This window comes from Bos indicus, chromosome 11 (assembly GCF_029378745.1).
Source record: "Bos indicus isolate NIAB-ARS_2022 breed Sahiwal x Tharparkar chromosome 11, NIAB-ARS_B.indTharparkar_mat_pri_1.0, whole genome shotgun sequence".
In the NCBI taxonomy this organism is placed as follows: domain Eukaryota; kingdom Metazoa; phylum Chordata; class Mammalia; order Artiodactyla; family Bovidae; genus Bos; species Bos indicus.
The window spans coordinates 92,141,958-92,168,080 of NC_091770.1; the positions used below are offsets into that span (position 1 = coordinate 92,141,958).

At 51.8% G+C, this 26,123-nt stretch overlaps 1 protein-coding gene and 1 long non-coding RNA gene across 3 annotated transcripts in view; one reads left to right on the plus strand and one right to left on the minus strand.

Moving 5' to 3' along the window:
• Nucleotides 1–14,469: 14,469 nt before the first annotated feature.
• Nucleotides 14,470–23,864, minus strand: LOC139185839 (uncharacterized). The gene is made up of 3 exons (XR_011569421.1): nucleotides 23,729–23,864; nucleotides 23,382–23,541; nucleotides 14,470–16,385 (listed from the first exon to the last, which is right to left on the minus strand). It is a non-coding gene; the product is annotated as an uncharacterized lncRNA (long non-coding RNA).
• Nucleotides 23,849–26,123, plus strand: part of DAB2IP (DAB2 interacting protein) — a 212,022-nt gene continuing 209,747 nt past the window's right edge. The window contains exon 1 of one of the 2 annotated variants that reach the window (XM_019970743.2): nucleotides 23,849–24,107. In XM_019970743.2, the coding sequence (XP_019826302.2) occupies nucleotides 24,010–24,107 (98 nt within the window). In that variant the 5' untranslated portion in view covers nucleotides 23,849–24,009. The remainder of the gene's footprint in view (nucleotides 24,108–26,123) is intronic. The other variant, XM_070799191.1, reaches the window with a different exon arrangement.

The following is a 26,123-nucleotide window of genomic DNA, read 5'->3' on the forward strand; positions in this document are numbered from 1 at the left end:
AGGATTTGGGGGAGCTTCCAAGGATGCATAATATACAACCAGAGCAGAAAACAAATGTGGGCAAAAAATAAAGGAACGCAAGGATGGGAACATGAAGGCAGAAATGAAGTTAAAATACAGACCATGAGGATTTACTGTTGTGAAGTAAGTGCATAGACTCAGGAAATTTTTTTTTAATATTTATTTATTGGCTGCATCAAGCCTTAGTTGCAGCACACAGGATCTTCACTGTGTCATGCGGGATCTTTCATTCAGGCACGTGGGCTCTTTAGTTGTGGCACACACACTCCAGAGCACACAGGCTCGGTAGTTGCCACGAGCGGGCTTGGTTGCTCTGAGGCACGTGAGGACCTTAGTTCCCTGACCAGGAATCAAACACCTCTCCCCTACATTGCAAGGCAGATTCTTAACCGCTGGACCCACAGGGAACCCCCACACCCCGGAAATTTTGAAGATGACTTTTATTACTCAAGGCACAAAGAAAGGAAAGAACATCCTCTAGGCATGCCTGAATGATCAGTCATCTTAGTTCTCATCCAAACAGCTTTGCAGGTTCTTTGTACCTGGATACAATGCATGATTCACACACACACACACACACACACACACACACACACACAAAGTCACCGCATCTTTCCAGAAACCGTGTTGGAGTGCACAGAGGAGGGAGACTCATAATTTGGATTTGAGAAGTAATTCAAGGTATACATTTTGAAAACAAGGAGAGACACTGTAAGCAAAATAATTTATTTACATGAAAAAGATTCAGATATACAGTTTGAAAAGACAGTATTGTTTCAAAAAAAGGGGGGCAGTATAATTGTGAAAGTGTAAACATTAAGGATATTTCTGTTTGAGTCTTTTCAAATAAATTTTTATTGGATATAGTTGCCTTTCAATGTTGGTTTCCTTTGAACAGCAAGATGAATCAGCCATACGTATATACACATATCTCCTCCTTGTGGACTTCCTTCCCATTCAGGTCACCGCAGAGCATTAAGTAGAGTTCCCTGTGTTCTACAGTAGGTTGTTCACTGAGTTTTAACTTTTGGGACCAGAGGCAGGGAGTTCTTTTGAGGCGAGTGCCCAGGTTCCTGCATCACTATAGTCTTGCCCCAGGTTCCCGCATCACTATAGTCTTGCTATGGAGGCCACACCTGGGCTCTAAGTTTCCAACCAGGTGGAACAAAAAGGGAACTGGAGCCACTCACACAACCCCCAGTCTCAGGATGAAGACAAACCAATCTCCCAGGACAAGCAGAACCTTAGTTCTACCATAGGAAAAAGTTGCTCCCAGGCTGAGTGAGGGGGAACCAGGGGAAGAAGACAGACTGAAGGCGAGTGATGCCCTCCGTGATGGCCTTTGCCCCATGAGCCACTTCACAGGGCATCACACCTGATCTGAAGACAGGACAGCTCTTCTGCTGGTGCCAAGACTACCGACTGGGCGATGACCTGCCCTGGTCCCAGGAGAGGTTTAGACTGTCGGCAAGTCGGTTCCCTGGCAGTAGGGTCTGATTACAGGTGGGCTGTGGGTACTTTGAGCTTGGGCTCCCTGTGGAAGCCTTGCTCCTGGCCTCTCCTCCAGAGGATTTAAGTTTCCCTCCTAAGCCCTTTCAGTTCAGTTCAGTTGCTCAGTCGTGTCTGACTCTTTGCGAACCCATGGACTGCAGCATGCCAGGCTTCCCTGTCCATCACCAACTCCCAGAGTTTACTCAAACTCATGTCCATTGAGTCAGTGATGCCATCCAACCATCTCATCCTCTGTCATCCCCGCGTCCTCCTGCCTTCTATCTTTCCCAGCATCAGGGTCTTTTCCAATGAGTCAGTTCTTCGCATCAGGTGGCCAAAGTATTGGAGCTTCAGCATCAGTCCTTCCAATGAATATTCAGGACTGATTTCAGGTTGGATCTCCTTGCAGTCCAAGGGACTCTCAAGAGTCTTCTCCAACACCACAGTTCAAGAGCATCAGTTCTTCGGCCCTCAGCTTTCTTTATAGTCCAACTCTCACATCCATACATGACTACTGGAAAAACCATAGCTTTGACTAGATGGATCTTTGGAACCAGAGATCAAATTGCCTAAGCCCTTTATCTTATGGAAAAAGCCCCCTGACTCCAGGGCTCCTCCCCGGGGTGGATCCTCTAGGACCCCACCTGGCTAGCCCTGCCTCCTGGATGCTGTGCCAGGCTCCACAGAAAGTCCCAGCCCTGTAACCACCGAGTCAGGTTCTTGGGTCCCAGGCTCCTCCCAGGCTGTGCTGAGCCCCACTCTTTTTCCCCCTGGCTGAACTGGGTTGAAACAAATGAGATCTCCTCAGGCCAGCTGACAGAAAGGGAGGCTCACGAAGCAAGCACAGATGGGGCGGCCAAGGAGCTGAGAATCTCCTGACACCCCAAGATCAAATAGATCAGCGCTCTTTGAGATACAAATGACAAAACCCTAAGTCAACCTCAAGTCAAAAAAAGGAAAGGAAAAGAGGAGATACTGGCTCAGATCTGACTTTGGGTACAGCTGGATCCAGAGGCTCAGTCCTGTGTCCCCATCTGCTTCCCGCCCTGCTGGCTCTCATCTCAGGAAGGTGCCCCCTGAGGGAACAAGGTGGCCGCAGCATGTCTGGCTCAAAGTCACCCTCTCGCAGCCCAGGGAACAGAAAATTTCTCTCTTCCCGTCAGCTTTAACCATAGTCCTGAACAGCTTCAAGTTCACTGGGCCAATATAGGGCACATGACCATCTCTGGAGGAAAGAATTACACTGATTGGCTAGGTCCGGGTCTCACACCTATTTCTAATCAATCCAATCACTTAAACTGAAATTTTAGGAGTTCACTAAGGAACACACACCTGTGTGTGTGGTGGGGAAAGGGTGTCTAATGGCCAGAAACAAGAATGCTGGGCAAATACAGATATGTTGCATCCTGGAAACAGTGGCCAGTATCAGTGGCCAGGCTTCCCTTGTAGCTCAGTGGGTAAAGAATCTGCCTGCAATGCAGGAGACCTGGGTTCGATTCCTGGGTCAGGAAGATCCCTGGGAGAAGGAAATGGCAACCCACTCCAGTATTCTTGCTTGGAGAATCCCATGGAAGGAGGAGCCTGGAGGGCTACAGTCCATGGCGTCGGACACGACTGAGCGACAAAACCACCATGGCCACCACCACGTCCAGGAGCTAGAGCTGAGGAACTGGTGGGGCTGCAGCAGGTCCTGCAGGGCTGTGGGCCCCCATGTTTCCCTACTTCTTCCCTCTTCTCTGTGTGGGGACCCTCCAGTTGGAGGGGATCTGGAGACCCAGGCCAACCCAGGGTCAGGCCATACGGGCTCACGGAATCACTCATTGTGGGTTTGAATCCTGGCTCTGTGCTTACTAGCTGAGGGACACGGGACACTTTACTTCATCTGACTGAATCTCAGTGTCCCCTTGTAGGAACCTGGGCCAATAACAGGGCCAGCCTCCTGGGTGGCGCTGCCAGAGCTTTCTGAGCTAAGGCACTAAGAATACTCAGCACAAGTTGCTGTGGAAAAAGCTGGAGCCCCTCGAAAAGATAAATATAGAATCACCATGTGACCCAGAAATTGCACTCTAGGGACATACCCCAAACAACTGAAAGCAAGACAGATATTTATACACCCATGTCCATAGCAGCATCATTCACAATAATCAAATGGCAAAAACAACTCAAGTCTACCAACAACATGAATGGATGGACAAAACGTGGTATAGCCATACAATGGAATATTATTTGGGCTTAATCAAAAAGGAGTGGAATTCTGACATATGACATGAATAAACCGGGGAAACACTATGCTAAGTGTTCTGGTTTACTATGAAGTAAACCAGAATATAGAAGGACAAATATGGTGTGGTTTCACTTGTGTGAGGTTCCTAGGATAAGCAAATAGAGACAGAAATTAGAATAGAGGTTGTCAGGGGTGGAGGTCAGAAGAAACGCGGAGTTGTTGAACGGGCATAGACTTTCTGCTTGGTTTGCTGAATACAATTTTAGCAGTGGATGGCGGTTATAGTTCCTCATCCTGTGACTGTGCTGGTTTGTGTGTTTGTGTGTGTGTGTGTTAGTCGCTCAGTCATGTACGACTCTTTGTGACCCCATAGACTGTAACCCGCCAGGCTCCCTCTGTCCATGGGATTCTCCAGGCAAGAATACTGGAGTGGGTTGCCCTTCTCTTCTCCAGAGGACCTTCCCGACTCAGGGATTGAACCTGGGTCTCCTGTATTGCAGAAAGATTCTTTACCATCTAAGCCACCAGGGAAGCCCAGTGAATGCATTTAATGCCCCTGGAAAATACACTTTAAAAATGGTTAAGGTGACAAGTTAAAAATAATTTTTTTTAAGTTTTAAAAAAACTCTTAGCACAGAACCTGGTATATTGTATACACTCAAGAATCAGTAGCATATATACGTCGATGCCAGTTTCTCAATTCATCCTACCCTTTCCTTCCTCCAATTAAAAAAAAAAAGAAGCAGTAGCTATGATCAATATTCATAGGATTGCTCACACTTCTTTACCATTTGCTCTCACCGCAGTGTCTGTTTCCTGGCATGCAGGACTTTGGGTACCAAAATCAGCCAAGCCAGAAGGGTTGGTCACCTTACCTGCTAACTCCCACTTCCCTTCGTGTGCCAGTTCCAGAACTCAGAGGGACAGTGGTTTGGTCCAACTCGTCTTTTCAAGCCAAGCTGCAAAGTTATCTACAGACCTGCAGAGGGTGTCCTTGGAGCCAGGGCTCACCCTTGGTCATCTAGGGGGCTGAGATGGGAGGGTTCCCTCTGATGGGCCTGTAGGTGAGGCAGACGTCAGAATGGTTTCCAGCTAAAATTCATCCGGGAGGTTGGCAATTCCTCACCTGGGCCAACCTGACTATCAGGCAAACAGCCATGGTTGAAAGCAGACCCCAGCCCAGGGCCTTCTTTCTTAGCCCAAGACCATGTTCCAACCTGGTTTCTGGTCTTTGCCACCCCCTCCCTCACCCTGATATCACCACCTTGCTCAGGAAGGAATCAGAGACCCGCACCACCCTGCGATCGGGGCTGGCAGCTGCTGGGGTGTGACTGGGTAACTTCCCATGGCCTCCCAGCTTCTCCACGTCAGTTACAACAGTGACCCTGGGACCTTCTGGGTGCTGAGTGCTTAACATCATCTCCTGTAAACTTCACAACAGTCCTGGAAGGATGTTTCCAGGTGAGGAAGCTGAAGCCCAGAGCTGAAAGGTCACTTCTCAAGTTCATCCAACTGGACTGTAGCTGAGCCAGGTTTGAACCTGATCTGTCTGACTTCAGAGCATGTGTTTTTCCTGGCTTCCTGTCCCCCAAAGTCACCCCTCCTCCAGAATTCAGCCTTTCGGATCCCAGGCACCAGGGCCAGGGCCTGAAAACCCCCACCCCGCCCCCCAAGTCCCACCACCAGTGCGAGTGGATATTTCTATAGCCTCTTCTGTGGGCCTCCCACTCCGTTTCGGAAAAGAGAGGGAGACTGGGTGGTCTCTAAGGGCCTCCTTGGAGGGGTGGGAAGGTGACGGGGCTGAGGCTCAGGGCTTAACTGGGTCCTGGGCAGGGAGCATGGAGGGATGGAGAGGTTCCTGGGAGTTCTACCTCAGGGGGACTCTCCCGTCACCGTGGTCCCTGACTCTGTTCTAAGGGCTTTCCCAGAATCGTCTCTTGGCAGCCTCACAACGGCCCATGAGGTAGGCAGCATATTACTCTCTTCATTTTGCAAATGAGGAAAGGGAGGCTCAGAGATGATCAGAAGCTAGGGTGTGGTGCACCTCCAGGATGTGGTGAAGCCAGTGGGAACTGAGCCCTTCTCACAGCGGGTGTCTTATCGCATCTCTGTCCCCCAGACTCTTTGCCTTTGCTGCACACGGCCCCTTCTCTGTGTTCCCTCCATCCATCTCCCCCTCAACCCTTAAGGTTAAACCCAGAGACAAGTGGCCAGGCCACTCAGGCCAGCCTGTCCTGTCCTCCGTCCACCAGGTGGAGTACAAAGACCTCTAGGAGAAAAGGGAAGAATCTGGCATCTCAGGCCAAGTCGACCAGAAAGGTGGTGTGTGCCAGAGGGTAGAGGTGGGTGGGTGGGTGCAGGGGCGGTGGGCTGAAGGTGGGGTGGGGGAAGGAGCTTGTACCCGGGAGGAGGCCATCTGACCTGAAGTCCCAACCCTGCCTCTGCCTTGCAAGGCCCTCCCCTCTGCCGGCTGTCTCTCCCTGTCTGTAAAGGGGGAGGCGGGGTCCATGGAGCGTGCTTCTCGCCCTGTGATGTGCCTGGGAACCACCTGAGTATCTTTTTAAAAAGTAGATTCTGACCCAGTGGGTCTGGGAAGCTGCATTTCTGACAAGCTCCCCTAGTTGGCGGTGCCCACCCTGCTGGTTCTTGGCTGTACCTTTGAGAGGCTTGCCAGCTCTGACAAGTTTGCTTTTTTGAGTTAAACAAGGAAGACTTGCTGGGGTTCCAGACCCTTCCACAGAAGTGGTTGTTAATGTGTCGGTCAGTCATTCATTCACTTAACAAGCATTTTCTGGGCCTCTGTGTGGCCGATGGGAACCTCTGATGGGGTCCCTGCCTGTGCTGGAGACCCAGAGGTGGACAAGAACCAGTCCGCACTTGAGGACCCCATGGACACAAGAACCAGAGGTTACAGCCCACAGGACCAGAGCAGGGGGAAAGGGAAGCCAGGATAGGGGTGGGGGGGCAGAGGGTCCCCTGAGCAGCCATGGGGGGTTGTTCAGGGCAGGCTTCCTGGGGAAGAAGACTCCTTCACCTGCTCTTGATGAATGAGCAAGAGAGCGCCTGGCAAAGATGAGAGTGGGGGAAGGGAAAGGGTGTTCAGGGAGAGGAAAGGGCACATGCAAAGTCCCAGGGAAGAGAGTGCCATATTTATGGATGGGAAGTGGTTGTGCAGTGATGGGGGCCACACCCAGACACACAGCAGACACTCCAAGACATGAACGCACACACACACACACCCCTCGGAGGTGGCGGTGTGGGTAAGAAACAGCGTTCTAAAGAGATGAGAATCCTTGTTCAGGGAACCTCCATGAGCTCCCACTGGAGTGGGTTGTTGTGAGATGGTTTCCATGGTAGCTCTTTGCTTTCTTCACCTCCCGCCCACCCCCCACCCCACCTCCGCCAAGAGACACAGCAAGGATGGCTTCCAAGGCTCCTTCGACTCCATGACCAAGGCTCTCCCAGCTGCCAATCTCCAGGGTCCACTCCCCTTCTCTTCCCTGACTCCTAGTCTGGGAAAACCTAACCCCCAGGGCCCCCACCTACCCCCACCCCGGTCTGCTCCTGCCCCTGTCTGCTCTTCCCCACCTCGATCCCTTGCTGGCCCCCCACCCCACCCCCAACAAATTTGGGAGGCAGTTCTGGTTGGCTTCTTCCAAGGTGACTGAAGCTCAGAGAAAAGCATACTTGTATCCAGGTTTGAATCTTTCCACCTGGGGCAGCAACGGGGAGTGAGGTCCTGTCTACAAAAGGTCATGGTCTCAAACTCCCTTTGCCTGGCCACCATCCCAAGGCCACAGTGTTCAGTCATCAATTATGTGATGTTCCTGTAGATAGCTGAAGTTCCAACTAACTTTTCGTCTGCTTGTGCCATCAATTACTGAAAGAGGGTTGTAAATCTGTTTCTTTTTCCTTTTCATTTTTTTTTTCAGTTTTGCTTTGTATCTTTTGAGGTGATTTGACTAGTGGCAAGCAACTTTAGCATTGGTGTATCTGTCTGCTATATGGAACACTTTTTTCCACTGTGAATAACTCTTTATCTTTAGCATTTTCCCCCCCTTGAACTCTACTTTTGCTGATATTAATGTAGCTACACCGGTTTATTTGTGGTTACTGTTTGCATAGCATAACTTTTCCCATGCTTTTACTGTCCTTGTTTCTATATCTTTATACTAGACATCTTTCTCCTGTCAGCAGCATATGATTGAATTTTATTTATTTTTATACAGTGTGGTAATGTTTGATTTTCAATCCGAGTATTGAATGTGCTTGCCTTTAATATAATTGCCAATCTATTGAGCTGTAGGTCTTCTACGTTACTCTTTGTTTTCTATTTGTCCCACTTTTTCTGTTAATTTTCTCTTCTTTCTTGCCCTCTCTTTCCAACCTGAAATTACATACTCAGCAAAAAAAAAATACCCTTCGATAATGAAAGCGAAATGGAGATAGTCGGGGCAAGTACAGAAGAACCGTACAAAAAAGATCTTCACGACCCAGATAATCCTGATGGTGTGATCACTCACCTAGAGCCAGATATCCTGGAATGTGAAGTCAAGTGGGCCTTAGGAAGCATCACTACGAACAAAGCTTGTGGGGGTGATGGAATTCCAGTTGAGCTATTTCAAATCCTAAAAGATGATGCTATGAAAGTGCTGCACTCAATATGCCAGCAAATTTGGAAAACTCAGCAGTGACCACAGCCTGGAAAAGGTCAGTTTTCATTTCAATCCCTAAGAAAGGCAATGCCAAAGAATGCTCAAACTACCACACAATTGCACTCATCTCACATGCTAGAAAAGTAATGCTCAAAATTCTCCAAGCCAGGCTTCAACAAGACGTGAATTGTGAACTTCCAGATGTTCAAGCTGGTTTTAGAAAAGGCAGAGGAGCCAGAGATCAAATTGCCAACATCCGCTAGATCATTGAAAAAGCAAGAGAGCTCCAGAGAAACATCTATTTCTGCTTTATTGACTGTGCCAAAGCCTTTGACTGTGTGGATCACAATAAACTGTGGAAAATTCTGAAAGAGATGGGAATACCAGACCACCTGACCTGCCTCTTGAGAAATCTGTATGGAAGTCAGGAAGCAACAGTTAGAACTGGACACGGAAAAACAGACTGGTTCCAAATAGGAAAAGGAGTACATCAAGGCTGTATATTGTCACCCTGCTTATTTAACTTATATGCAGAGTACATCATGAGAAATGCTGGGCTGGAAGAAGCACAAGCTGGAATCAAGATCGCCAGGAAAAATATCAACAACCTCAGATATGCAGATGACACCACCCTTATGGCAGAAAGTGAAGAACTAAAGAGCTTCTTGATGAAAGTGAAAGAGGAGAGTGAAAAAGTTGGCTTAAAGCTCAACATTCAGAAAATGAAGATCATGGCATCTGGTCCTATCACTTCATGGGAAATAGATGGGGAAACAGTGGAAACAGTTGCGGACTTTATTTTTGGGGGCTCCATAATCACTGCAGATGGTGACTAAAGCCATGAAATTAAAAGACACACCTTGGAAGAAAAGCTATGACCAACCTAGACAGCATATTAAAAAGCAGAGACATTACCTTGCTAACAAAGGTCAGTCTAGTTAAGGCTATGGTTTTTCCAGTAGTCATGTATGGATGTGAGAGTTGGACTGTGAAGAAAGCTGAGTGCTGAAGCTTTTGAACTGTGGTGTTGGAGAAGGGACTCTTGAGAGTCCCTTGGACTGCAAGGAGATCTAACCAGTCCATCCTAAAGGAGATCAGTCCTGGGTGTTCATTGCAAGGACTGATGCTGAAGCTGAAACTCCAGTACTTTGGCCACTTGATGAGAAGAGCTAACTCATTTGAAAAGACCCCGATGCTGAAAAAGATTGAAGGCGGGAGGAGAAGGGGACGACAGAGGATGAGATGGTTGGATGGCATCACCGACTCAGTGGACGTGAGTTTGAGTAAACTCTGGGAGTTGGTGATGGACAGGGAGGCCTAGTGTGCTGCAGTCCATGCGGTTGCAGAGTCGGCCACGACTGAGCGACTGAACTGGGGCAAATAAAGACTGTACTAATTCATCACTAGCTCACCCCATCAAAGGAATTAGTAAAGGATGGTTTTCTGGCAGGAGAAAAATGGATCCCAGATGGAAACTTGAAAACACAAGAAGAAATGAAGGAAAATAGAGAGAGACAATATGTGGTTAATCTCCCCAAATATCGTCTGTATGAAACAATAACAATATCCTCTTGCAGAGTTTGAAATATAGAAAGAATTAAAATTCCAGATGGTACCAGATGACAATAGTGTGTAAGTCAGGAGGGGGAAATGGTGATTTTTAGTGGCCTGAAGTTCCTGGATTTTCCCACACATGGCAATGGTACTGTTCTAATTTGCTGTGTATTAGACTTTACTAAGTAAGACTTGTGTCGTAATCTCTAGTGGAAGCACTAAAAGAACGGAAAACTAATGAGCAAATGAAGAGATGATATGGGTCAATAAAAAATACCAAATCAATCTAGAGTAAGGTGAGAAAGGAGAAAAAATATTTTTTTAACTGAAAAAAAGTAATGCATAAGCTTCAAAGGTAATAAAAATATTCTTCAATTGGGTGATGGGCACACAGGGTTCATTTCAGTTTGATTCACACACTATACATCAGTTAGATAAATATTCTTTTGTCTCTTCTCCATAGTTAACAAAAACAAATTTATAAAACAAAGCGAGTGGCAGAACTTTAGGCACATGTAATGTGATCTCATTTGCTGCTGCTGCTGCTAAGTCACTTCAGTTGTGTCCAACTCTGTGCGACCCCATAGACGGCAGCCCACCAGGCTTCCCTGTCCCTGGGATTCTCCAGGCAAGAACACTGGAGTGGGTTGCCATTTCCTCCTCCAAGGCATCAAAGTGAAAAGTGAAAGTGAAGTCGTTCTGTCGTGTCCGACTCTTAGCGACCCCATGGACTGCAGCCTACCAGGGTCCTCCGCCCATGGGATTTTCCAGGCAAGAGTACTGGAGTGGGGTGCCATTGCCTTCTCCGTCTCATTTGCACAAATGTATATTAAAAATAAAGAGAATCAAATGGAAAATAGGTGAGATAAATAGAAACATATAGTTTTTTTTTTCCTGTGGCGGGGGGGAGGGGAAATATAGAAGCTTATTTGCCAAAAATACAATCTGTGGGTGTCTCTGGGTGTCAACATCTAGAAGCTTATTTGCAAAAAATGCAATCTGTGGGTGTCTCTGGGTGTCTGTGAGCTAGGGAGGGCTCAAACACTGGGTGGAAACTGTCAAGTTTTGCCTTGCAGGAAGTCTATGGAGTTTGCATATTTTTTCAGTAAGCATGTATTACTTAAAGAATTACAAATCACCAACAGGCCACAAATGTATTACCGTTCTGAAGATATAAACGTATTAAATGTAGGGAGAATAGGACCTCGTAAGCCTTGCAGCCTGGCAAGCTTAGGCTGGGGTTTCCTTTCCTTGGTCCCGCGTTTAGCACCTGGAGCCAGGACCGACCTCCTGCTGTCCTGAGCCGCGTCGCCCACACGGTGGCGCTGCGGGGCAGGTTCAGCCTCTCCCGGAAGGAGCGGGAGTGGGAGAGAGTGGGATGCTGTCGCGGTGGGGGAGGTCGGGGGGACGGCGTGTCTTCATGAACAGATTGATTTCTTCTGCATTCTGCCGACAGCCTCACCAGGTGGCATCCGGAGCGCTCGCACACGCCCCCGTAGGTGGCTCCGGAGCTTTTCAGTGCCAGCTGTCGGGTCATCATCCACGTGGGGCCGCCCAAGCCACCTGGCCGCGCTGAGTTCAATGCCCTCGGGTATCCCAGTGGCCAGACTGGATTCCCAGAGCCTGTGGAGCTCTCACGGGGCTTGTTAAATCACGTTGGGACCTGTCCCCAGAGGGAGTGAGCGCAAGGTCCCCGGAGGGGTGCAAGCATGTGGACCCACCTCACTTATCAAGGAGCTACAAGAGGGAGGAGGGGAATCTGGCCTTGGATGATAGTTCCTGGGTCTCTCTGGGCTGAGACTGGGTGTTTCTGGTCTCTGTCTCCAAATCCCCCCACATGTAAAGCTGAACAAGTCACTGCCTGCTTAAGTCACACCTTGGCTCCCCATTGCCCTCAGGAAAACGTCCATGCTCTTCACCACTGCTATACCCCACAACCCACCACGGCCTCCTGGTACCCCAGGCTCCATCACACTGAATCCTTTCCTTCCTCCTACCTGTCCTGCTCTCTCTCCCCTCTGAGCCTTCCGCATGCTGTTCCCATTTGCTCAAACACTTTTCCACCCCCTTTTTTTCCTTGGCTAACTGTCCTATAACCGCCCTCTCCTATAACCATGTGCATGAGTGTGTGCTGAGTTGTCTCAGTCGTGTCTGACTATTGTGACCCCATGGACTGTAGCCCACCAGGCTCCTCTGTCCTGGGATTCCAGGCAAGAATACTGGAGTGGGTTGCCATGCCCTCCTCCAGAGGGATCTCCCTGATCCAGGGATCAAAACTGTGTCTCTTATGTCTCCTGCACTGGCAGGCAGGTTCTTTACCACTAGCGCCACCTGGGAAGCCCCATCCATAACCACACTTGACTTTAATTATGTATTGAGTGCTCAATTCTCCCCACTGAACGCGGGGGCCCTTAAGGCGGGTCTGCCTGGGTCATCATTGCTTTCCCAGGGCCAGGATGGCCCCTGCTCCATAAATTATGGTTCTGTGAAACAATGCGAGTGTGCATCGAATGGCGGGGGTTCCTTCTGTTTGGAGTACCCAAGGGGATGCAGTAAAGGTGCTTTGTGGGCTGTGGATGGGGACGGAGGAGGTGCGGAGGGACAAGACAGATTCAACCGCCCATCCAGAGGAACCACTCGGGTCTCCTTGGGTTTCTGCTGCCTGGAAAAATAAGCCATGCTGGCTGGAGGCTACCGGGGCCCCTCCCCAGCACACAGAGAGCAGCTGGACACAGGCTGACCTCAAGCAGCACCAGGAAGGAGGTGGTTGTGTGGCTCCACCCAGCTCTGCCCAGTATCCTCCCTTCACTGCGGTCACCTCCCAGACCCCAGTGTCTAGCCCACATGCCTCGCTGATGGTAGACATCTCCCCACTGACTGTCCTCAGCACCCTCCACTTCTCTGAATTCATTATCCTTCCCCAAATTGCTTCTCCTCCTGCTTCCCCATTCCCCAGGCCACCACCCCCTTCTTCCCTCTCCCACCCCATCTCCTAATCACCAAAGCCTGGTCTTTTATCAAGGACCCCTTCATCTGCCTTGCTGACCTCTCTAGGGTCCTGTGAGGATAACACTCCCACCTGGTCTGCCCCTCACCCCTCCCCGCACCCCATATTACAGCCAGACTTTTCAGCTCCCCAAACATGCTACAGTGGTTCTCTCCTCCTCGGTCTGGTGCTAATCCCTTGACCTGGGCATCCCCTGGCTACCTGGTGAACATGTGTGTGTCCCCCAGGCTCCCGCTTAGACACCCCTTCTTCCAGGAAGCCCTCCTGGGTCTAGCGCCCTTACTTGGGGCACCCACAGTCACCGAGGCTTCCCCGCATGTCTGCCTGGGCTGCAGTGCGTTGTCAAACCCTGTGCTCAGTGTTTGTCCTCAGCTCACTCAACTGTTCAGCATCACCTCACGCTCTCCTTGCCAAAAGTCCTCCCCCTTGGTTCCCAGGTCCCCACCTCCTCCTCCTCGCTGGCTGCTCCTTCTGAGTTCTCTTGCCAGGTTCTTGCTCATCTCCCTGCCCCCTAAGGTTGGGGTGCCCCAGATTTGGGCCCCCAGACCTCTTCTCTACTCCATCTCCTCTCTCCCTTGGGGCTGGCATCCAGGCTTTCAATCCCACCCGCGTGCTAACAGCCCCATGTTTCCGTCTTCAGCCTGAACCTGTCCCCCAAGTCCAGGCTCTGTCCTGTAGGCTGCTCCTCACCTCTCCACTCCATGGCTAATATGCATCTCCAGTTCGCATTGTTCAGATGAAGCTTGGGCTTCAAACTCCCTTCTTCCACCTGCTCTTCCTCCATTGTCTCCATTGCTCTGGTTCACGAGGCCCAAAATCTCAGTGTCATCCTTCATTCCGTTTCACCCGCCCACATCTAGTCCACGAGGAAAGCCTGTGGCTGCCTTCAAAGTGGGCTTCCCTGGTGGCTCAGTGGTAAAGAATCTGCCTACTAACGCAGGAGACATGGGAAATATTGGTTTGATCCCTGAATTGGGAAGATCCCCTGCAGAAGGAAATGGCAACCCACTCTAATATTCTTGCCTAGAGAATTCCATGAACAAAGCAGGCTGGTGTGCTATAGAGTTGGACTCAACGAATGAATACCACCACCACCGCCTTCAAAGGACACCCTTTCCCACCCCACTCACCACCTCCACCCAACCATCTGGCCTAGAATCTCTTATCAGGTCAAGTTTGGTGACCTCTTAACCCTTCTCCCTGCTTCAGCCCTGGCCCCCTTCTGTCTATTCCCAACCCAGCAGCCAGCCCCCCTACCCCACACCTTCCACAGGCCCCCTCCTGACTCGGAGTAACAGCCAAGCCTTCCCCTGCCTGCAGGGCCTCGGGGAGCTGACTGCTCTCTCACCCTCACCCCAATGCTGGCCTCCTTGGCTGTCCCCGAAAACCCCCACCTTTGAACTTTTGCACCGGCTGTTCCCTCTGCTTTTGACAATTCCCACCCCGCACATGTGGGCAGCCCCCTCCCTCATTGCTCTGGAGCTCTGCTCTAGAGGTCTCCCCTGACCAGCGTGCACACAACCACAACTCCCAGGACTTCCTGGCCCCTCACTCTGCCTTATTTTCCTCACTAGTCCTTATCATCACCCCATCACATCTGCTTGTGTCTCCTCCACTAGAATATGAATCCTGGAAAGCAGGGATTTTTCTTTCCCTCTTGTATTCAGAACCTGGTGTGTGTAGACCATCTTTCACCAGACAATGAAGACCAAGAAGGCAGGAATATGATTGCATTCACCACCAGCGCCAGAGGACTCAAGCCATCTTCACTACTCAACAGATAATGAACACATGGACGGATGGGTGGGGGGATGGAGGGGTGGATAGATGGAGGATGGGTACTTCAGTGGATGAATGGTTGAGTGATGGGTGGTTGGAAGGGTAAATGGATGGAGGGTGGGTACATGAATGGATAGATGTGTGGGTGGATGAAATATAGTTGGTTTACAATGTTGTGTTACTTTCAAGCATACAGCAAAGTGATTCAGTTATACATGTACATATCTATTTTTTTTTTCGGTTTCAAATTTTTTTCCCTTATAGGTTATTAAAAATATTGAGTATAATTCCCTGTACTATATAGTAGGCCCTTTTTGTTTATTTATTTTATACATAGCAGTGTGTATATGTTAATCCCAAACTCCTAATTTATTTTTCTCCCCCCATTTCCCTTTGACAGCCATAAGTTTGTTTTCTATGCCTGTGGCTCTGTTTTGTGTATAAGTTCATTTGTATCATTTTTTTTTTGAGTCCACATGTAAGTGATATATATTTGTCTTTGTTCTCATGCCTTTTGACATAGCAATTGTGCTTCTGAAAATATCTCCAATTAAAGTCCCAGCACTGGTGCACAGAAATAGATGGGTGTGCTTGTCATCATGTAAAGCAGGGGCCAGCCTGGATGTCCCTCAGTGAAGGACCGCTGGGTGGATGGTGGCTCAGCACCACGCAGCACTTGAGGCCAAAACAAAACTCAAAGAGGAGACGGGAAGATTCAGGATTGAATTGCTAAGTGACAAGAGCACATCACAGGACAATCATAGGATGAGCCATGTGTGCTGTGAACGAGCACATACTCCGCATGCGTGTGTGTGTGTGCCCACGTCCGTGTGCATAGGAAGGAGGTAGGACTCCTACTCACCCACCTCCTCATCACATCATCCCTAGGGTACAGAGTGGGATTGGAGGGGAACTTTCCCTATTAATCTATATATTTCTTTATTGACTTTAATCAATCAGCTTGTGAGGTGAAGTGGCTCAGTCATGTCCGACTCTGGGACCCCATGGACTGTAGCATCTGTCCATGGCTTCTCTGTCCATGGGATTTTCAAGGCAAGAGTACTGGAGTGGATTACCATTTCCTTCTCCAGGGGATCTTCCTAACCCAGGGATCAAACCCAAGTCTCCTGCATTGTAGGCAGACACTCTTACCGTCTGAGGCACCAGGGTAATCAGCTTGTATTCCTGTGTAATTGGGCGATTGTCCCTAGGTATGTTTCAGCACTTGATCTAAACACACATTTTTCTAGCTTCTTTCTAGCTTCTTGATGGTAGGCAGTGGTTGAAGGCAGTTGGGTTGGGTAGAAAGTCAAGGCCCTCTTCCACCCAACTTTCCAGCCTCATCTCCCAATCTTCCCAAACCTGTACAGCAGGGGTTGGCAAATTCTAGCCTGTGGGCTGTATCAGCCCACCATCTTGCTTTTGGACAGCCTGTGGGCTAAGGATGCCTTTTACATTTTTAAATGGCTGGAAAATAATCAAAAGCAGGATACTGTTTCATGACATGAGAAAATCATATGAAATTCAAATTTCAGAGTTGACAAGTAAAGTTGTGGTTGGAACAAGCCCACACTCATCCATTGATGTATTGTCCAGGGCTGCTTCAGAGCTTTGACTGTAGGGCTGGGTCGTTTTACAACAGAGGCTGTGTGGCCTGCAAAACCAAAAATATTGACTATCTGGTCCTTTACAGAAAAAGTTTGCTGACCCCTGATACATAGTACTTTTTGAAAAAATGTCTATGTTTATTTATTCTTAAGTGGAGGATAATTGCTTTCACTGTTATGTTGGGTTTTGTTATACAATAACGCAAATCAGCTATATGTATACACATGTCCCCCTCTTGAGCCTCCCTCCCACCCCAGCCCCTCCCATCCCTCTAGGTCATCGCAGAGCAGGGGCTGAGCTCCCCGCTCTCTGCAGCAGCCTCCCGCTAGCTGTTTGCACACAGCAGTGGATAAATGTCAGCACTACTCTCTCCATTCGCCCCCCCTCCCTTTCCCCCGTGTACCCAAGTCTGTTCCCTATGTCTGCGTCTCTAGTACCTTTTATCCCAGGCTAATCAGTGGTCCTAGGACTTGGCCTCTGCTTTCTCAGGTCCTTCCACCCTACCCACTCTCTGTCCCTCCCCTTGTCTGTTGTTCGGTCGCTCTGTCACGTCTGACTCTTTTCAACCCATGGACCTTAGCACACCAGGCTTCCCTGTCCTGCACTATCTCCCAGAGTTTCCTCAGACTCATGTCCATTGAGTTGATGATGCCATTCAACCATCTCTCCCCTTGTCTCCTTCTGGAAAACTTATTTAGTCGCTAAGTTGTGTCCAACTCTTTTGTGACCCCCCATGGACTATAGTCCACCAAGACTCCTCTGTCCATGGACTTCTTTAGGCAAGAATACTGGAGTGGGTAGACATTCCCTTCTCCAGAGGATCTTCCTGACCCCGGGATCGAACCTGCATCTCCTGCTTGGCAGGCGGATTCTTTACCATTGAGCCACCTGGGAAGCCCTCTAGAAAACTAGCCATCCTAAAAGATTGCTTCCAAACCTCCTGGCTGATGCCTTGGGCGTCCCTCCTGGCCCTCCCTCCCCCATCCTAGTGGAGATCCAGGGACTCTGATTCATTTCTGTGTCTCCAGCACTTGGCACAGTCTCCAGCAAAAGTTTGCTGAATTGCATGGCTGCCGTCATTGCCGAATGGGTAAAACGCTTCCAGGCTTCTTGGTTTTTTTCCTGACTCACCACAAAACCTGAAAACTAGCCAGGAAGCATGGGGAGGGGTGTGGGTCAGGTGGAGTGCAGAGGGCTGAGTTAATGTGGGGGGGTTCTGAGGGTCACAGGGGTTTCCCCCAAGGCCAGGACCGGTGTGGAGCAGCATGGGGACAACACAGCGTGACTCCATTGAGAAAGGACCTTACCTGGCATTAGAGGCAACTGACTTCCTGAGAGGGAGGGAGCTCCCTGTCCTGAGAGGTAAGCAAGCAGAGTTGGAGCAAGGATGTCATGGAAGAGATTTCTGCCCCCTCGGGGGTATGCACTTGATGAGCCTCCAACCTGGGGCTCTGGGAAGCCTGGGTTCCTCCTGGGGCAGTGACCGGGCACTTGGGGAACTTCTGAGGGCTGGGGGAGGAGGCGGATGGAGAGCAGTATCCTTGCCAGCCACCGAAGATCGCCTCACATCGTGCCAGCCTGTCTGATCCCTGCTGCCGGAAGGCAGGGTGTGCCCGTGTCTCCAGGGTTTCCTGGAACCCGAGGCAGGACCCTGGCACCCAGCAACCAGGATGTCCCATATGGAGCCCCACTCCTCATCACAAAATTGAGGACGTCAGGAACTTTGAGCACCCCAGGCCACCATCCCTGACATCCCCTCAGCCCTGGAAAACCCCCTAACTCCTGGCATTTATCTAGGGCTTGCTTCTTCCTGGAAAGATCTGAGATTCTTTCATGATAATTCAGCTTCACATTTGCAGGACGAAAAGCCCACAGCGCAATGTGGTTGCAAGTCGGGGCCTTGGAATCCGCTGTGTGACCACCGAGGGCAAGCGACTTAACCTTCCCACAGCACCACGAGCAAAGGTCTCGAATTTCTAATCCAGCCCAGCAGCGCGGGGTGGCGTGAGGGCCCAGAGTTTGGGCCTTGCTCCTGCCACTTCCTGGATGTGAGGTTGTGTCTCCTTTCTCTGAGTCCTGGTTTCTCAGGACAACGCTGAGAGGGACCCGGAATGCAGGGGAGGGGGTGCTGTCATCAGAAGGAGACCCTCCTTGCCCCCGTGGAGCCAGTGACAGGGCCAGCCTGTAACCTGCCCTTGTCCCCCTGCTGGCTGGCTCAGAACTTATTTAAAGGTGCCAGCTCTCAGTTTCGTGGCCATTGAACCAAAAAAGCAAAGCGACCCTCTCCTTAAACGCAGAAGATGGCAGCTGCTTGAAGGGGCCCAGGATGGAAGGTGGGGCTACCAGAGAGCAGACCCAAGGCTGGTCTGTCTTCTTGCCCACCCTGTCCCATGTCCCACCTCTGGGCTTGCCTGTCACATCCTCCAGACAAGCTTCTTTTTCCTTCAGCTGGGAGGGCCTGTTAGGTGCTACGGTGGGGCCAGTAGGGCCTTCTCATCTCGAAGACAAGGTCTCAAACCCCAGCTGTGCCACTTCTCAGGAATTCACTGTCGCCTCTCAGTGTTCCCATCTGTGAAATGGGACTCAGAAAACTTTTTTGGAAAAGTTGGTGTGAGGTACAGAGAGGGTAGCAGTCTCACAGTACAGCCCCCCATCCCCAAGTAGAAGACCCTCTGGTCTCCTTCCTCCTGGCTGACCCTGGGGGCCCAGCCCTTACTGAAAAGGGAGAACCCAGTCCAAGCAGATAAGCAGGAAGATGCAGGAGCGTATCTGGGTGTGAGGAACCCTGGAACTCAGCGAGAGCTCCTGGGTGGTGGGCTGATTATCAAGACAGGGGGCAGTGGGGGGAAATAACCATTGCACACATGTTTAGTGGGGATCCACTTCAGGTGGGCCAGTTGGGGACTGTTCTAAGTGCTGTTCTACACCATGGAGCTTATGTGAAAGCAGGAGCTGGCAGATAAGATGCAAATAAGCATTCAGCTATGGTACTGGAGAAGACTCTTGAGAGTCCCTTGGACAGAACAGAGATCAAACCAGTCAATCCTAAAGGAAATCAACCCTAAATATTCATTGGAAGGTCTGATGCTGAAGCTGAAGCTCCAATACTTTGGTCACCTGATGTGCAGAACCAACTCACCAGAAAAGACTCTGATGCTGGGAAAGATTGAGGGCAGGAGGAGAAGGGGGCAACAGAGGATGAGATGGTTGGATGGCATCATAGACTCAGTGGATATGAATTTGAGCAAATTCCAGGAGATAGTGAAGGACAGGGAAGTCTGGCATGCTGCCGTCCATGGGGTTGTAAAGTCAAACACGACTTAGCTATTGAACAACAATAATGTCAGGTGATGTCTATCGAAAGGGCCAAGAAGAAAACTAAAGCCAGGAGTGGGGTGAGGGGAGGGGCAGGGGACCTGATATCTCAGAGAGGTGGTGAGGGACCTGAACACAGAGTGGGGATAGCGAGGATTTGGGGGGATTTCACTCTAAGCAGGGGAAATGGCCAGACCCTGGGGCAGTTCAAAGAAAAGGCCTGTAAGTCTGGGCTAGGGGGGAGGGGAGAGGGAGAGAGATGAGATAAGGAGGGCCTGGAAGGCTGTGTTGAGGACTCTCAACTTTAGCTTTACCTAATGCTTCTTCTGGCCCTGTTCTAAGATCTACCTGTATTAACTCATTAATTCTCCCACCAGCCCTCCAGGGACTCTCCTTACTTCTATTACAGGTGAGGAAACGGAGGCTCTGAGAAGTAAAATCACTTGCTGAGGGTCACCCAACTGGTAAACGGGGAGCTGGGGTTCGGACCCAGGCAGGGTTACCTGTCCTCACTCAAGATACCAGCCAGGATGCTCCAAAGTGGACTCCAGCCCACACTGGTCTGTGTTCTGGAGAGGAGCCATGCAGGGTGGGACAGGGTCTGAGCCTGGGGTCAGGCTCCACCTCAGTTCAGAGGCCCAGACTGGGCAAGACTATGGACTCCATTTGGCCCTGGACACAGGGTTTAACTAGAAAATCAGAACCTGGAACAGAAGAGAACCTGAACGCTCATACCACCAGGGGTGCTGGACGTCTCCTGCCTTACTCCTAGTCCATGCAGTGGTGTTGCCTGCCCTTACTAGCGTCTGCCCGGAGAACACCTCTTCATCCCTGTCTGTCCAGCTCAGTTGGCCCCTCCTCTGCAAAGCTTTTCTTTATTTTTAAAAATGTACGGACTTATTTGGCTGCACTGGGTCTTCACTGCTGCACGAGGACTTTCTCTTGTTGCGGTGAGTGGGGGCTACTCTTCACTCTGGTGCTCAGGCTGCTCATTGCAGTGGCTTCTCTTGTTGCAGAGCACGGGCTCTAGAGTCTGGGCTCAGTAGTGGTGGTGCACGGGCTTAGTTGCTCGACAGCATGTGGGATCTTCCCAGACCAGGGATCAAACCTGTGTCCCCTACATTGGCAGGAAGATTCTTAACCACTGGACTGCCAGGGCAGCCCTGTGCAGCTTTTCTGATTCTGCTAAGCGGATTGGCCCCTCCTCCAGCCTCACTTTATTCCCCTCTAGCTTTCAGATCCTTCGATTTTGATTCTTCCTTTCTGTGTCTGGCTCCCAGGCTTGGCCCAGCCTGGGCGTGGCAGGCACAGGAAGAGTGAGTGGGTGGATGCAGCATCTCTATGGCAACCTGCTGGCCTGTTGCAGCGTGGTCCATCTAATCCATTACCACCCTATGAGGAAAGGCCAGGAGAAGCCCCATTCCACCACCGAGACTCCTAAGTGCGGAGTCAGTAGCTCAGTGTCACCCACCTCGTAAGCAGCAGAGTCTGGTTAGAAACCCAGGTGGTTGATTTCAGCCCTATCACACTCTAGCAAGAAAAAGACCTCAAGTGCCTCTGTGCAAATGGGCCCCTATAGCTCCCCGAATCCCTGGGACTCCCAGAAGCCCTGGGGTCCCTGGAGGTTAGGGGAAGTAGAGGGAACTGGATCTGAGCTCACCTGTTGACTGGGGGTCCAGGCTTCCCATCCACCACTCCTAGAGCCCCTCCCCCACATCCGCTGAGTCAGAGATCCAGGGAGCCTGATGCCTGCAGCTGCCTGGGTAGGGCCTGACCTCCCTGTAATTAAGGCAGCGGGAGGCTGGGCGCTGGGATCTCTGTCATCACAGAGGGGTGGTCACGGGTGACAGAGGAGCTTCCCCCAGGCTAGGCCAACCACGTCAGCAGCCACTGGCTGCTCTGGGAGCACTGGGCAACAGCAGGGGGCTGGGAGGGGTCAGGGGGGTGTTTCCCTCCCTGCCACCCCGGCCTGGTCCCTCCTGCCAGCCTCCCAGCTTGTCTCTATCTCCTATTTCACCCCTCTTTTTTTCTAAATTTTTTATTGACAATTTTGGGGGCGACACCACATGACGTGCAGGATCTTAGTTCCCCAAACAGGGGTTGAACCCTTGCCCCTTGCAGTGGACATGCAGAGTCCTAACCACTGGACCACCAGGGAAGTCCCCCATCTCCCTCCTCTTTTTTAAAAAATATTTTCTTTCTTTATTTAGCTGTGCCGGGTTTTAGTTGTGGCATGCAGGAGCGTTTAGTTGCAATTTGTGGGATCTAGTTCCCTGACCAGAGATTGAACCCCAGGCCCCCAGCATTGGAAGTACCAAGTCTTAGCCACTGGACCACCAGGGAAGTCCCCATCTCCCTCCTCTTAATGTCCCCTCTGCCTCAGCCTCAGGGTCTGTCTCCAAAAATCTGGTCACTGAGGCTCAGTTTCTACTATCCCAGTGTTCTGTGGGGAACAGACAGTTTCTCTGCTGTAAGTGCAGAGCGTTAAAGAGAATTCTGGGAAAGGGCTGTCTCCAGGGATACCCAGGTATCCACTGGGATGCAGGCCGTCCTCTGGACAGAGGGCTTTCGAGGCTGCTCGTGCCCCCTGGACCAAGCCTGCACTCCTGGGCTGTGATTCCATGTCCACTGGTTCCAGCCCCAGCCACTCACCTGCTCCGACACCCTCCCGGCCCCTCGTCATTCCCTCTGCGTGCTGCTTCCATTTGCTTCGGTCACACCCTTCCTGCCTCTGTGCCTTTGCCTTGTGCCATTCCTTCTGCCTGGGAGGCCCGCACCTTCTCGCACTCGCCCATCCCATTCCTGCTCTTCTCTCTGTCCTGTTCAGATGCCTCTTCCCCCAGGCATCCTTCTCTGATTGGGCCCAAATGACACTCTCCCTGTCCCGCAAGCCCCGGGGCCCTGTTGTATTCTGGGTCTGAGACGTGGATTGAATTACTGCATCTTTGTCCTCCCCCCAGCACCACCTCCCTCACCAGCATCTAGGCTATGACCTCTCTGGAGGTTCAGGCCTGTTCTGAAGGCCACTCAGAAGCCTCGAACAAGTCACTTCTCCCCTCTCATTGGCCTTGTCCTCATCTGTGAAACAGGACGGGCAGGGTTTTGGATGGCGGGGTCACTGAGGAGTGACCGTATCCACGTGGGGAACACTGGGACCGGTGCCCGGCTCTGGTGGCCGCTTAGTGAGTAGCACCCAGTGTTATTATAGCTGTGCCCGTAGAGGCTAGTGTCCCTCTCCCCTGGGGACTTGACAGCCCCCGTCCAGTCCTGCCCCAGCCTCTGCCCCCTTATACAGTAACCAGAGAGGCCTTTCTAAAGAACAGCCTGGAACGTCTCCCTCCCATGCGTCATCCCCTGGGTCAAACCTGAGAACCATCCCCGCCCATGAGGCCCTGCCTGATCCCCTCTGCTACTTCTCTCCCACCACCTCTGCCATGGCCGCTGCTCCAACTGCCTGGGACTTATCGAGGAGGTCACTGAACACCCCAAGTGCCATCTCAGTTCAGGGCTTCTGCACAGCACGCTCCCTCTACCCAGCACACCCTCCCCCTCACTCCCTCCTTCTTCAGCTGGCTAATTGCTACTCACCCATAAGGCCCCAGCTTAAGTGCCCAGTCCTCCAGGAAGCCTTCCCTGACCACCTCCCCCTGTCTGGGTGAGGCAGCCCTTTTTTTTTCAAGTTCCCACAGCTCTTAGTGCACACGCTGCATTGCACAGGCCTGTTTACCTGTGAGCTCCAAGAGACCAGATGCTGAGACTTGCTCCCTCCTGCAAAACCCAGCACCTGGCACGGTGTCTGGCGCCGAGTAGATGCTCAAAAAAAATCTAGTGTCTGACTGAATGGATGGATGAGTCAATTTCTGCATCCCCCACACTGCAGGAAATGTCTGTGGAACAGATTTGAGTGGGAGGTTCCAGCAGGGCCTGGGAGAAACCCCTGGGGTTTGGGCACTGGGCGGTGAACAGAGCGGACCCCCCATCCCTTCCTGTGGGTGGGCCAGCCTCCCCCCTTCCCACAGACCCCAGGGTCCCCCGGAGCCACCCTCCAGATGCTCAGCCCAGGCTCACTCTTACCTCTTAGCTTTTCCATTTGCGCAGGCCGGCCAGATCCCTGCAGCCAGCGTCGCGGGCAGCCAGGCCAATCGTCCCGGCGTCTTCCTATTTTAGACATCTCTGCTGCCTTGGTCCCTTCTAATGTTTCCAGCCAGGCTGCGGGGGGAGGAAAAAGAGGTTACTGCTACTTTAAATGTACTGTATGAAGGCGAGGGCTGGAAAGGGGCCTGCGTGCAGGAATACCCAGTCATCTAGTTGGAAAAGCCGCCAGATGGAATACAAAAGGAGAAACCCAGACGCTCATGGAGACAGCCTCGGTTCATAAATCAGGTGGGGCCAGGGGCTGGGGGCCCATACGCCATGGAGCCCGACTCCCTCTTGGACCAAGACGACTCCTTCGGTAAGACCAGAGCGCCAGCAAAGTGGCAGAGTGCTGCTCAGGGAGACTTTCTCTGTTTGCTGCGGGAATCCAGGAATGAGAGTTGAAGCGGGGAGGAAGATGGGCACTGCCTGGTGTGGGGACCTGTGGGTCACGGGTGCCGGTGGTTGCGGGGCACAGAGCTGACGGGTCCCCGGAGCCGGCGTTCCTTGGGACCAAGCATCGGCGGGGTTGGGGGAGGGAGCGGGAGTTTCGGCCGCTTCTGTTTTGCTCCTGGAGCAGAAGGAAAGGAAGGAAGTTTGCAGCCCCCTGCCTGTCTGCCTCACTCGAGGTCGTCCCCAGGCCTGCTGGTTGCAGTGGGGGATTTAATTAGTGAGATCCTGCAGATAAATATAGATGGACCAGGCAAGAGGAACGCAGTCTGTAATTAAAGCCAGGCTGCAAGCATTCCCCGGTCTGCAGAGCCCCAGGGGCTGCCCCCGGGAGCGCCCCTGCCGCAGCCTCCCTGCAAACCCTGGGCAGATTGTTGCGCGAAAGTTGCTTGGGACAGAGCCCTTGTTGGGAGCTGGTGGCAAGGAACTTGTACATTTCCCAATGGATCAGCCATGGCAGTTTCTGCAGGCTGGGGGCTCCAGGGTTGCAGGGGTCTAAGACCCAGATTGCTCAGCCTGGTCAGGCTGTGCACTTTTGGTTAGGATGCCGGTGGTGGGGCGGGGGTGTGTGGGGGGGTGGGGGGGCACTCTGGCCATCTCTGCGATGCGGGAAGATGGGAAGCAGGAGGGTGGGAGGGTGGCTGAGGGACTGAGGAGGGCTGGGCTGGGGGGACGTAGGTTTTAAGGCTGTGTAAGGAGGGGGCCCTGTTGGCCTCGGAGAGGAGAGCTAGTCAAGAGAGGCATCACTCCAGCTAGGATCAGCCTTTTGGGGACCTAGATTGTCCTGGGCCTATGGTTCCTGTTAAGAAAACTGTGTGCTTCTCCCCCTGGACCCCCACCCCCACCTCAGCCAGGCCTGGCTGCAAGGCACAGATTCAAGGCCAAATTTCCTCCCTCCTGCCGGCTCCAGTTCTTTCCAGGGAGAGGGGCTCTTGCCATGTTTGGAGCTGCACCCCTCAGGGGAGCTTGGCGCCACCTAGCCTGGCCTAGCCCGCGGGCCTGGCATCTTCGAGAGGTCGGGTGGCCAGTGGATGCCTGTCAAGTGACCTCCACGTGCCAGGCTCTATGTCAGGGTCAGGGGTTCAGGAAGAGAGAACTCAAACCTAAGAAACAGTTTGTGATTAGTGAATGGAAAGAGGAAAGAGAGAGCGAGGGAGCAAGGGAGGGAGAAGAGGGAGATGGTGCCTTGGCCCTGGAAGAGCTCCTGGCCTCCAATGGGAGACAAATGATATGAGGCTGGATTCTGAGTGATGAGTTCCTGGGAGGGAGGTGGAGCAGACAGTCTGGAGTGTGGGACAGGCCTGCCTGTCCGCAGAGGTGCCCACCTGAACTTGGCAGGGGGACATCTAGATGCTACCCCATGGAGGGCACAGACCCCTGTCTGGGGGACCAACCCAGAGCCAGGCAAGGCTCCAGATCCCTCTGTCTCCCTACCTGGAACTCACTGGTGTCTCAGAAACCCACAGCCTCCACCTGCTGTCCCACGGGTTTGCTAGCAGCAGTCCTGGGGCAGGGTAAGTCCGGGGCCCCTGGAAACGGAGACTGCTCGCACCATAACCGAAGGGCCCATGCGTCAGCTCCTTGTCCTCCCTTGTCGTGGGAGCCTGTGGTTGGCCTTCTGGAAGCTGGGCAGGCAGTGAGGTGCCTGGGATCTGAGGGGAAAAGACAAGGGGACACGGGACAGTTCCTCAGGAAAGTGATGAGCAGGAATGGAGGGGAGCCCAAGAAGTCCTTGGGAGTGGCCCCAAGCTGAAGGGGCCATCCTGGCCGGGTCTTACAGTTATTCATCTAACAAACACTACTTTCAGATCCTGAACTAGGTTTTGGGGTTGGAGAGACAAGTCAAACCTTGTCTCTGCCTTTGTGACACTCCCAGGCTAGTCTG